This window comes from Lynx canadensis, chromosome A2 (genome assembly GCF_007474595.2).
Source record: "Lynx canadensis isolate LIC74 chromosome A2, mLynCan4.pri.v2, whole genome shotgun sequence".
Classification (NCBI taxonomy): Eukaryota; Metazoa; Chordata; class Mammalia; order Carnivora; family Felidae; genus Lynx; species Lynx canadensis.
In genome coordinates, this window is record NC_044304.2 from 78560154 (window position 1) to 78573049 (window position 12896).

The following is a 12896-nucleotide window of genomic DNA, read 5'->3' on the forward strand; positions in this document are numbered from 1 at the left end:
CCCTGGTGTGCTGAGATACACTGTTTCCTCTGTAGTATCTGTTTCCATGTGCAGGCTATTCCCTTTTGGTAACTCATGGAATCCTTCCAGCAGAAGGTTAGGAAACTCGGTATAATGGTAGCTGCGAGCGTGCCACTGTGGGGTCCCTAGGCTCCCTGCTGCCCAACATGCTTGACTCCACTCAGTCCACGGTGTGAATTATTCCGCAGACGGGGCTTAATCTCCCTAGATTTGAGTAGCACCTACAGATTAAAAAAAAAAAAAAAAAAAGATAATGTAGAAGTGTAAGAGGAACAGCAATTGATTTCCAGATGAAAGTAAGTGCTATAAAATAAGGCCCCAGAGAAAAAGCAGACTTCCTGGAAACCAAACCTTAGAATAAACCTGAACATGCAGTGCATTTCTCTACCTCAGGTTTAACTAAAGGATGTGGTCCTCCGTAAACAAACCATTCACGGTGTTTGTTTGTAAACAAATGAAAAGCTCGATTGTACTAGTTTATGTTTAGCTACAAAGACTACAGCAATTTCTAAAAAAAAAAAAAAAACAAAAAAGAAAAACAAAAAAAAGTGTGTGTGTGAGAGAGAAAGCTGGGGAAACAATACGGAGCCTCCTGGGGAGCAATACTGGTTGAACTTTGCCTCTGTTCTTCCTGGAGCTGCCCTTGTAGAAGTTGGCTCTTCACCAAAAATGAAGTTTTAAGAAAGCAGCAATGAGAGAAGGCAAGAGGTTAGACAAGAGATTATAATCAGCCTCATTACGAAACAACTGTTACTTCTGATCAAATGAAAATATGAAAAGAGAGAGAGAGAGATGCCTAAATGCAAAATGTAACTGTCAGATTTTGCTCGTTTAGGATTAAGAGAATACATACCAATGTGTTTAGTACTAGGTTATGTTCCTCCCCCAGCCCCCAAACCCAAATTTTCCTTTGTTCTATTCAACTTATGAGTATTCAAAGTGCATCCATGTGCTATGAGAAGCAGTAGCCCACCAGTAACTAGGAGCAAAACTAGCATAAATCTATGCCTTGACTTCCCAACTATAAATTGTACCATTTGCCCAGCTGACACCTAAAGGTTATACACGGCATTAAAATCCATGTTTCCTGACCCTCAACCCAAGTTTCTTACTTTTTTTTCTCCTTCAAATATGAGAATAGGCTGGTTTGCATCAAACTTCATTAATGCAGAATCCATCTACGGTTATGGACAAGAGTCACAGTGTCCTCTTTTTCTAGTTTAATCTTGAATAAAACAAGTACGTTGTACATTCCATCTGCAGACACCTAGAGGCAGGGCTTTGTGGAGGGAATGTTTTCCTGTAGCTTAGGGAGCAAATTCTATCTTCATTTACTTTTACTTACTGTTTTTTTTAATAAAAAAAAATTTTTTTGGGGGGGGGGGCACCTGCGTGGCTCAGTCAGTTGAGCCTCGGACTCTTCATTTCACCTCAGGTCCTGATCTCATGGTTTGTGGGCTCGAGCCCCACATCGGCTGTCTTGTGGAGCCTGCTTGAAATACTTTCTCTCTTTCTCTCTCAAAATAAATACATAAACATTAAAAAAATTTTTTTGGGGGGTGCCTGGGTGGCGCAGTCGGTTAAGCATCCGACTTCAGCCAGGTCACAATCTCGCGTTCTGTGAGTTTGAGCCCCGCGTCGGGCTCTGGGCTGATGGCTCGGAGCCTGGAGCCTGTTTCCGATTCTGTATCTCCCTCTCTCTCTGCCCCTCCCCCGTTCATGCTCTGTCTCTCTCTGTCCCAAAAAATAAATAAATGTTGAAAAAAAAAAATTTAAAAAAAAAAATTTTTTTTTTGCACCCACTTTTAAATTCTATTCTTTTGACATCACCATTTAAATGCAGTAAGTACATTCTTGGTCAAATGACGTTCTTTAAGATGACACACTGGTGATTTGGGAGGTTTTTATGACTCTCCTTTTCTGTTTCTTGTAATAAGCACCCCTAATTGCAAACAAGTTGACCAAGCCACCAAAGGAGGGATAAGGACGAAGTCTATAGTCTGTGTCTATCATTCTACTAAATGACATCTCAGTAGGCATCAACTTCTCAGGCATCTGAATGGGCAAAGGTGGGAAAGGGAAGGGTTTAACTAAAAGATAGAGGGTACTCTCCAATCTTTTAAAAAAGGAGCTGAGCCATGACCGTCAAGTGCTATGGGCTACTTAGAGCTTTCCTTCCGAGGCAGAATGTATCCGCAGGCATGGTAAGGCAAGCCTAATTCCTGAAGGCATTATGGTAATGTGGGCACCCTTCCTCCTACCACTACTCATTCCTAGACTATTTGCCATGGTCAGAAGAACCAAAAACCCTCTGATGGAAAAGCTGTTACATGCCTTTCCCCTTCCTCCCCCAATAAACTTCACTTCAAAAGCCACTGAAGATTCCCTGATTTCCAGAAGCCTGCCATGCTTAGCTCATTACAGTAAAATGACAAATGTCCACATCCCTGACATGTGCTCCTGTCCTCGATAGGAAATGGAGATGCTGACCTTTTCCCTCTTCCTTGTCCAGACCAAGATTCAGGAAACAAGTTATCCCTTGTATTTTTCTTCCCAGATCAACTTTTACTGGCAAATTCACTCAAGGTAAAGTACCACTAAACAGTTACCATTTTGACTCCAATTAAGGCGGTGGTCATCTCTCCTAGATCATTAATTAGCCCCTCCAAATTCCTGATGCTTGATAAGTTGTTGCTTCATTAAGATAACAGGCAGGCCCCAATTATTCTGAATTGGTGCGGGGGGCGGACTCCAGTGAAACTACACCAGTCTCTGCACTAAGTCCGGGTCAGGAAGTATAGCTTATCTTCAAATTATCCCACATTTTACAATTTTAGAAAGAAAGATAAGTGCATGATGATAACCAGTACTTAATACAATGCAAGTATATTGTACCAAAAAAAAAAAAAAATGGAGAGATTCATCTTAAAGACAACAGGCTACGACTCTTCTGCTCCGCAGACCCTGGAGGGCTGAGTTTAGGAGAGATGGCTGGGTAAAGAATGGTAAGGTGTTTCGAGTCTGCTTACTTTTCTCCTCGACGTCCTTCCTTTCGTTACCACTTTCAGAGCAGCACTAGAAGAACAGGTGTAACAAACACATTAAGACTGGAGTGATAGGTGGAACTCCTCAGAATGCCCAGAGGGCGCGAGGTCCCAGACTCCCTCCCCTGGGGTCTTCCTGAGGGGTCAGGGCCATCTGACGCAGGTGACCCTGAGGACCACCACTGCCACCTCCCCAGAACCGCTGGAGTTACCTTGCCCAGCCTTCAGGGCATGTCTCTACGTCCCTAGAGACAACTATCTGTGTCATCTCATCAGGGTCGCCAGAGCCACCGCCCTGGGACCACCTTCTCTGGGAGGTCCGTGCCACCTCGCCAGATTGGAAGGCCTGTCTCCCCGGGCCACGGAAACCACGTCCCCAGGCCGCCAGGGCCACCTCACCGACGCAATCTCCTTTGGGAGATCTGTGCCACCTCCCCGGGCTACCAGCGTCCCCTCCCCGGGCCACCAGGGCCGCCTCACCGGGGCTGCCGGCGCCTTGCCGATCTCGGCGGCCAGGAGCATCCCGTCTCCGCGCGAGTCCTCGGCTCCATGAGCAGCCAGCGTGGCTTGTAGAGTTCCGCTGAGGCCAGCGGCCAGACACCGGCTCTCCCTGGGAGACCGTGGGGCTGGGCGCCACCTCTACTTCCCCTCGCCGTCTCTCTGATTTCTTCCTCTCCTCCCAGAGAGGCCCTGCCCGCGCAGCCGCCAGCCATGCGCGGTGGCGCCCTCTGCTGGTAGGGGGCCAGCACGGCCATTCAGGAAGCGGGCGCCAGCCCCCCAGGCTCTCGGGAGAAAGGGGGGCGGGCCTTCTCAACCTCCGCCACACCTCCACCTCGCGGGGGTCCTTGCGGATGGAGCTTGAAGGTACCCCCACCCTCTACACCATAAATTCCTTGTGAACTTGTGTAAATTCCTTGTGTTCAGCTTATCCTTTAGATGAGACCCCAGATGTTCTCGGAGTGTGAGGGGGCTTGTTGGCCAACTTTAATGTAATTTGGTCGGCCTGTTTAGTTGGGGGAAATTCCAATGTCATTATCTTGGGATCTTTCTTTTAAGCCTGATCAGACCCAGCTAGAGATGACCCTCCACTTTCCTGCCTATAGGGTGCATATCTGGTTGTAAACGACTGGGAGCTGAATGGCAGAAGAGGACTCAGCATCAAATATGCACTTTACCCCGTGCAGAGGCCCAAAAAACGTGGCCTTTGACAAGAAGGAGGAACATGAGGGATCTGGAAGCAAGAGGTAGGTAGAGGACCCAGGGATTTGACTTCAAAAACAAACATGGGAGGTGGTACCAAAAAGACTAAAACAAAGGAGGGTGGGAGGGAACAACCCATAGAGGAAACAGAAACAATTTAGTGAGAAGAAAACTTTAAAATATATATATTCTGTATACATTGTCTATATACATTGTACATAGAATATATATAACCAATATCTTGAGATGTGAGGTACCACTGCAACCATAAAACAATAAATAACAGGATACTATTTTTAAAAGAGTATTTAGAGGGGCGCCTGGGTGGCTTAGCCGGTTGAGTGTTGGACTCGATCTCGGCACAGGTCATGAGCTCACCATTCATGAGTCTGAGCCCCGGCTGGGGCTCAGCACAGAGCCTGCTTGGGATTATCCCCTTCTCTCTCTGCCCCTCACCTGCTCACTTGCTCTCGTTCTCTCTCTCTCAAAAGAAATAAACCTTAAAATAAATAAATAAAAAGAGTATTCAGAGACAAATATGATTGCAGAAATGGAAAGTTCAATAAAAGAGTTGGAAGATAAATGTTGGGAAATATCGGGGGGGTGGGAAGCAAAAAGACAAAGAAATGAAAAATAAGAAAGAAAGAAAAAAAAAGAAATTAGAGGACCACTGCAGGAGATCCAAAATCTGAAAAATAAGAGTTCCAAAAGAAAAACCAATCACTCCTTAGGGAAGGAATGATCATCACCAAAAAATTCAAGACAATGTCTCCAAACTAAAAGTCACGAGTTTCCAGATTAAAAGGGCCCACTGAGTGCCCAGCACAATGGATAAAAGATGACTCATCCCAAATCATCATTGTGAAATTGTAGGACATGGGGGTGGGGGGGAACAGACAATCCTAAGCTTCTAGAGAGAAAAACAGATCACTTAACAAAGAGTCAAGAGTGAACATAACTTTCAATTTCTCAACAGTCACAAAGAAAGCTAGAAGACATAGGAGCAAATTCTTTTTTTTTTTTAATGTTTATTCATTTTTTTTAAATTTTTTTTAACGTTTTTTATTTATTTTTGAGACAGAGAGAGACAGAGCATGAACGGGGGAGGGGCAGAGAGAGAGGGAGACACAGAATCGGAAGCAGGCTCCAGGCTCTGAGCCATCAGCCCAGAGCCCGACGCGGGGCTCGAACTCACGGACCGCGAGATCGTGACCTGAGCTGAAGTCGGACGCTTAACCGACTGAGCCACCCAGGCGCCCCAATGTTTATTCATTTTTGAGAGAGAGCGTGAGCGAGGGAGGAGCAGAGAGACAGAGGGCAGAGGATCCAAAGCGAGCTCTGCGCTGACAGCAGCCAGCCTGATTCAGGGCTTGAACTTAATAAACCGTGAGATCATGACCTGAGCCGAAGTCTGACACTTAACCAACTGAGCCAACCGACTGAGCCACCCAGGTACCCCATAGGAGCAAATTCTATCAAATTTCAAAAGGAGATTTATTTCAAACTAGTATTCTACACCTGATGAGTCAAATACCAATCAAGTGTGGGTAAACAATAAAGGTATGTCCAAACATTCAAAGATCTCAAAAAATTTCCCTTTCGTTTACTTTTCCTTCCTCAGGATGCTTCTGGAGGTTGTGCTCTACTAAAATGAGGGACTAAACAAAGAAAAAAAGAAGATACAGGATATAGGAAACAGAAGATATAATGCAGGAGAAAAATGATTTGAGAGGCCCTGACAACAATTCTTCACCAGACATGGATTGGTACAGGTCCAGAAGGCCCAGAAGAGATTCCATTTTCAGATGAAACTGATAGAACACCTCGTCTATCTAAGTCTTGGGAAGCAGAGATTGAAACAATCGTTAAAAAGTTTGGGCTTGGCTTGGTGATGGATAGTAAACCAAAATAAGATAATAACTGCAGGAAAAACAAAAAGCTGAGCAGGAGAAGAAAAGTGATCATAGTATATACTACTTGGCCCAAGATGTAAGTAATGTTTACCTAATCATAATGAAGTAAACAGAAACCTATTTAAAAAAGGACAATATAACTAGATTGAGCAGATCAAAGGATGAAAAGTGTGGTGGCGGTGGGGAAAAGGATAGGGAAAGAAAGAAGAATTAAATCCTCATTTCCCACTGAGTGAAATCAACAGATAACGCCTAGAAGTGAGAAATCGAGAAATAGCAATGCGAACATTTTATATAGAGAAATGAAAGTAAACATCAAAATAACCAGTTAAAAGACAAGGAGGGGGAAATTGGTAAGGGGGGGGGTACAGTCTCTGCTCTTTCATTGCAATTTATAAGATTTCTACAGAATTATTTGGCTCTAAATCACAGACATGCATACTCTGATAAAAAATTAAAAATAACATTAAAGGGAAAAAAAGATTGCTCTAAACCCAGATTTTTGCTTCTGGAGAATTCACTTCTGGTAAGGGAAACAGAAATGAAAATAAACTAAGATTGAATGCAGTAGGCTCAACAACGGAAATGTTTGCAATGACTGAGGGAGCACAGAAAACAATTGACTACTATCTGGGGAGTGTAAAGAGGCAATCTTAGATGGACAGAATAGTAGGCAATAATAAGGATGAAACAAGAGATACATTGTATGTTTTGGGCCCTTACCAGTCCATAGTGCTGGTGTGGATTAAAAGCAGGATCCCGAATATTATACATAACATACATGTTAGGATGCAATTTGAAAGTCAAGGAGAACATTAAATTGTTAAATGATTATTAGAGGGAGTTGGAATTTGGGACAGGCTTTGAACACTTCTGTATTATTTTAACTATAAAAGCCAATAAAGGGCTGTCATTTTGAAAAACAGAAAACTAAAAATGCATGTTTCACTTGGACCTTGTCTGAGGCGGTTCAGGATAAAATGCAGTAAGTTTTGATCATGGATCTAGCTAGCTAACAGCCAAAGGAATGTGAATGTTCTTTCCTTTCCTTCCATATGCATTTATGAGGCGTTCGGCCTCAGAGAAGATAATTTTAAGGTATACAAAAATTTAAAGTTTAGGATTGAATTTTTACTGTGTCTGTGGTAAACATATGTGCAGTTGCTGTCATTGGGACATTAACCTATGAATTAGCCATAGCCCAGGACATGTGATTATACATGGATTAGGGACAGAAAACTGTCCTCAACTGAGGTGACTGATCTCAGAGAAAGACAGTGTAGAATCCTACCAGTCTGAGTGAATTATCCATACTGAGTATGGATAATGTAAACCCAGATTTTAAAAACAAGTCTACCACTACTATAGGAAACAAAGTGGGGTTGTTCAAAAAATTGAAAATAGAATTAATATACAACAATACCACTTCTGGGTATATACCCCAAGAAATTGAAAGCAAGGTCTCAAATAGATATTGGAGCACCCGTGTTCATAGCAGCATTATTCACAATAGCCCAAAGGCCGAAGCAACTCAACTGATAATAGGGGAACAAAACGTGCTATATATATGTAATGGAATATTATTCAGCCTTAGATAGGAAGGAAATTCTGCCACATGCTGCAACACGTGTTACATCCTTAATGGATGAACATTAAGGAAATAAGGCAGTCACAAAGGGACATATGGCTATATGAGTCCACTTATAGGAGTTACCTACAACTGTAAAATTCACAGAGAGAAGAGTAGAATAGTGGTTCCCAGGGCTAGGAGGTGGGGAGGCTGGGAATTTGCTACTTCCTGGATAGAGTTTCAGCTTTGCAAGGTGAAAAGCCTTCTGGAGATGGATGTTGGTGATGGTTGTACAACATTGTGAATGTACTTAATGCCACTGAATATACACTTCAAAATGATTAAAGTGATAAATTTTATGTTGCATGTACTTTACCACAATTTAAAAAACCAAGTCTAATAGAAATTAAAGGACTTGAAATAATGTATAGGTGTTTCACTGAGGATTGAAATTTGGCAAAATAGTGCAAAAACTATTAGAGGCCAGAATTTGGTCGAGAAATGTGTGCTACTTGAAGAGCATGGAAGGAGTATGGATTTTATTTTTCTTCACACAGAAGCACAAACTTGCTATGATCAGTTTTTTTCTGGAGCCTATCGAGGAGCCGTCAAGCAGGAGGGGTAAATAGAAGAAGTGGGAACATGCTTCTCTCGGATCCCCTGCACTTGAAGGAATAATATATAGAACAATATATTTCCTAAAGTTATTCTTTTCCTTAAACTAGCCGCATGTGGGGGGCAACACAAAACGGCCATAACCATGTGGAAGAAACCTTTATTAAAATACGTGAAGCATTCGTTAAGGCCATGGCCACGGCCACTTTAGAAGTCCTAAAGACTGTCTGAAGGACTCTTTGGTGCACGATGAAATCCCTGTTTGCCCGGGCCCTGGAGAAATCACTGTTTGCCCAGGGCCTGGACAGGTTCCCGCCGCCGTGAGCTGGCAAAGCCGCAGTGAACCAACGAGCTTCCTCCAGGCGGAGGCCACTGGGTCACTGGGCGGCGGAGAGGGGCGGGGCCTCGTTGCTCCGGGCCCGCGCGGAGGCGGGGCCGGCGGCGGAGGGCGGGCCCCGCCCCGAGGGTGGGGCAGATTAGCGGCGGCGCGTCGCTGCGCAGCACGTGTGAGAGCTCCGCGACCGGCGAGTGCACCCGCGCGCTCCGGGCCCCAGGGGCTGAAGGCGCTGACGGCGTTGCCTATGCCGGGGCGCCCTCGCAGCTGGCTTTTCCGAGTGGCCCTCGTCGCCGCCGCACTCCTGCGCCCAGAGCAGCGCGCCCGCCCCCTCGCCGCCCGGCCCGGGCCGCGCCCGCGCTCCCAGGCCCCGGGTAAGTGCGCGGCCTCGCCGCAGCCACCCGGGCTCCACGGCCCGGCCTCAGGGCCCCGCCCGGAGGGATAGTGCGGCCTGGGAAGGCGTCCCGGCCGCGGCGTGAGCGCACGGCTTGCCCACGGCGCCTCCATTACTGGCCGTGCCCGCGGAAGCGCGGCTGGAGCCTGGCGGTCCTCCTCCCGCGGTGCCAGCCCCGCCCCCCCTTCCGGGGCCGATCGGCAGGGGGCGCAGTGCCCTCCCGCCTCCCTGTGGCGCTGGCCGCCCTCGGTTCCCAGCCCCTCTCCTCCCTTTCTTTGCCCCGGGAGCTCCCTAAACTCCTCTCCTCGCCAAAGAGAAAACCGGCCTCTATCCCGGGGCCCTTACAGCCTCGGTATATCGCGGGGCCGGTCTTCCGCAGGGTAAAGCCCACGTGCTTTCTCTCGTCCTCGTTTTCACCCATCACTACTTAACTGCGAGGCTACTGCAAGCCAGGCAAGCACCCAGCTGAATGCTTATTTTCGTACACGTTTCCCAGAGTAGGAGCCAACAGGTTGGGGACCAGGAGTGTTTTCTCCAGCTCTCCACCGGGTCTGTGTTTAATGAGTGGATGTTTGGAGGTGCTGCTGTGCATGTTGAAACTCATCTACGCCGAGTCCTTACCGCCAGCCCTGCACTGAGAGGTTTAGAAGTACATCCTAATTGCCTGGGTTATTGGTGCCTGCCAACAAGTAGGGTTTGGAGAGAGTTTGTTTGCCAGATATTTAATCCCGTTGTCAGGGCACTTTTTTTTTTTTTTTTTTTTTCATTTCAAAAATCTTGGATTACCAAGGGCTTTTGTTTCAAGTCTCCAGTCGTCTGTGCAGTCATATTCCGTTCCCTTGGGGATACCTTGGCAATTGAGGGATCTGTCAAAAATAGGCCGTACAGTCATAGTGAAAAGGGGATGAATAGGCGATAATTTTGTTTAATCATTTAACAGCTCCTTTTGAACATCTTTTGGTAGAGGCTGAGGCGATGCAAGTATTAATAAAAGGTATATTGACCCCAAGTAGGAGAGAGATACTGCAGTCCAGCTGGTCCGTTGACTTAAGTTTTCTCCTGTTTCAGGTCCTTTACCTGTGCTGGTCCTGCTGCCTGGAACTCTCCCCATACACATCTTTTCATGTCTATAGTTCTTTCTCCCCTTCCCTTTACTCTGCTTTATTTGTAGCTCTTACGGGTGTATGTCTCTGAGATTATTATTGTTTTCGTTGATATTTCCTTAAATAAATATAAACTCTGGGGCACCTGGATGGCTCAGTCGGTTAAGTGTCCGACTTAAGCTCCGGTCACGATCTCGCGGTCCGTGAGTTCGAGCCCCGCGTCGGGCTCTGGGCTGATGGCTCAGAGCCTGGAGCCTGCTTCCGATTCTGTGTCTTCCTCTCTCTCTGCCCCTCCCCCGTTCATGCTCTGTCTCTCTCTGTCTCAAAAATAAATAAACGTTAAAAAAATAAAAATAGGGGCGCCTGGGTGGCGCAGTCGGTTAAGCGTCCGACTTCAGCCAGGTCACGATCTCGCGGTCTGTGAGTTCGAGCCCCGCGTCGGGCTCTGGGCTGATGGCTCGGAGCCTGGAGCCTGTTTCTGATTCTGTGTCTCCCTCTCTCTCTGCCCCTCCCCCGTTCATGCTCTGTCTCTCTCTGTCCCAAAAATAAATAAACGTTGAAAAAAAAAAAATTTAAAAAAAAAAAAAAATAAAAAAAATAAAAATAAATAAATAAATATAAACTCAAAGAGAACAAGAAATTGCCCCTTTTCCGCAGTGCCTAAGATAGTGCCAGACTCATAAGGGGTACTCACATATTTGTGGGATGAACAAATCTAATGGACTTAATGATTTTGCATATTAGAATGTAGAGTGTGCTCTGCCCTGAAGAAAGTGCTCTTTATTATATGTGTGTGTGAGTGTGTATTTTTTTTTAACATTTATTTTATTTTTTGAGAGGCAGAGCACAAGCAGGAGAGGGGCAGAGAGAGGGGGAGACACAGAATCTGAAGCAGGCTCCAGGATCTGACCTGTCAGCACAGAGCCGGATGCGGGGCTCAAACTCACAGACTGTGAGATCATGACCTGAGCCGAAGTTGGACGCTCAACCGACTGAGCCACCCAGGCGCCCCAGAAAGTGCTCTTTGTAGTGAGCCAGAGGGGTTGTTGACAGTTTGCAGAGGCTGGAGGATAGAAGTATTTAAAGGGGCGCCTGGGTGGCTCAGTCGGTTGAGCATCTGACTTCGGCTCAGGTCATGATCTCGCGGTCTGTGAGTTCAAGCCCTGCATCAGGCTCTGTGCTGACAGCTCAGAGCCTGGAGCCTGTTTTGGATTCTGTGTCTCCCTCTCTCTCTCTGCCCCTCCCCTGTTCATGTTCTGTCTCTCTCTGTCTCAAAAATAAATAAAACATTAAAAAAAATTAAAAAAAAAGTGGAAGTTGTATTTTGAAATATAGGTAGGACTAAGACTAATATGGCTTAAATGTTCATTTTACAGAAATAATGTTAAGGGATTATCGGTGTTGTATTACAATTTTGAAAATGTTAAACTTTTGTTGTTGTGGATGTAAAGAGACCTTATTGGTGAATTTAGTATCTTAATGAAAAAGATTTTAAAATATTGATAAAATTGTAATATTCCTAATGTCAGTTGGGTCATTTGGAGTATAAAAGAAACAAAACCCATTTTTTTAGTATTCCCTTCAAAAAATTGCATAGGACTTTGAAGTTCACAGGTAAGTATCAGTAGATTCTCTTCTTGGTGGTGGTGTGGTCTATATTACTTGACTGATTACTATTTTGAATAGTGTATTTGTGCAGCATAGCATCTCTTTAAAAACTTTTTTTTAAAATAACATTTAAAAAAACTCATAAAGCTGTACTCTCTACCCTTCCTCCCCTTTTTAAAAAGCCAGTCATTTCAGCTTTGAGGTAGCATGCTTGAATATGTATATTTGGATTTTCCTGAATGCAAAACTTTTTCTTAGGGAAATCACACCGGGGCATCCTGAGTGGTTTATTTTTCTGATTGAATTCTTCCCAGCATCTTCAATGTTCACAGGATCTGCTCGCTCCCTCCCCTCATTTAAAAATTAGATTGCAGGAGCACCTGGGTGGCTCAGTCAGTTAAATGTCTGACTCATGGTTTCGGCTCAGGTCACGATCTCCTGGTTTTGTGAGTTCGAGCCCCACATCAGGCTCTGCACTGCCAGTGCAGAGCCTGCTTGGGATTCTCTTTCCCTCTGTCTGTGCCCCTTCCCCACTTGCTCTGTCTTTGTCTTTCTCTAATAAATAAACCTTAAAAAAATCATACTGCATTTTAGTCTTCCCTTTTATATAGTTCTTGCTCATGAAAACAATGCTAATTTGGGCTCTGTCTCTCCTAGTCCAGAAGTTTGAACAGCTGTTCCAGTAAATATGTTCTCAGTTTCTAGGCCCACTGAAAGAACTTAGCAAAATACATATTAAGTGACTTATAATCATTGGTACCATGTATATTTTAATAATTAATGTGTATGGTAGGGTTATTAGTTAAAGCAAATGGAAAGTATTTGTAATTTCATTTGAAACACAAAAGTGAGATTAGTTAATGAGCTTGTCTTGTAAGTTAAATATAACAAGGAAAAGAGATTAGGCAAGTGTCCACAAATATCGAGAAAAGACTGCTCAAAAATATTAAAGGCCTGTTTATTTGGTGCTGTTGGCAGTGCTTTGAGGGACTCTTAAAATTAAATGGTATTTGAAGGAAGAAACCCGTGTTTAATCATTAGCCCAGAGAACAAAAGAAGCCTAAGAAGCTTTGTTTTTTCCCCAGACTCAGCAA

At 44.8% G+C, this 12896-nt stretch overlaps 2 protein-coding genes and 1 long non-coding RNA gene across 4 annotated transcripts in view; 2 read left to right on the forward strand and 1 right to left on the reverse strand.

The window, feature by feature from the left end:
- Window positions 1–3731, reverse strand: part of RINT1 (RAD50 interactor 1) — a 31323-nt gene extending 27592 nt beyond the window's left edge. Inside the window, exons 1-2 of one of the 2 annotated variants that reach the window (XM_030307783.2) lie at window positions 3546–3731; window positions 3051–3096 (exon numbers count right to left, since the gene is read on the reverse strand). In XM_030307783.2, the coding sequence (XP_030163643.1) occupies window positions 3051–3096; window positions 3546–3587 (88 nt within the window). In that variant the 5' untranslated portion in view covers window positions 3588–3731. The remainder of the gene's footprint in view (window positions 1–3050; window positions 3097–3545) is intronic. The other variant, XM_030307784.1, reaches the window with a different exon arrangement.
- A 90-nt stretch (window positions 3732–3821) lies between these two features.
- Window positions 3822–8057, forward strand: LOC115500288. The gene is made up of 3 exons (XR_003964499.1): window positions 3822–3929; window positions 4169–4309; window positions 5887–8057. It is a non-coding gene; the product is annotated as an uncharacterized LOC115500288 (long non-coding RNA).
- An 825-nt stretch (window positions 8058–8882) lies between these two features.
- PUS7 (pseudouridine synthase 7) overlaps window positions 8883–12896 on the forward strand; it is a 56285-nt gene continuing 52271 nt past the window's right edge. The window contains exon 1 of the mRNA XM_030307787.2: window positions 8883–9071. Coding sequence (XP_030163647.1) covers window positions 8945–9071 — 127 coding nt within the window. The 5' untranslated portion in view covers window positions 8883–8944. The remainder of the gene's footprint in view (window positions 9072–12896) is intronic.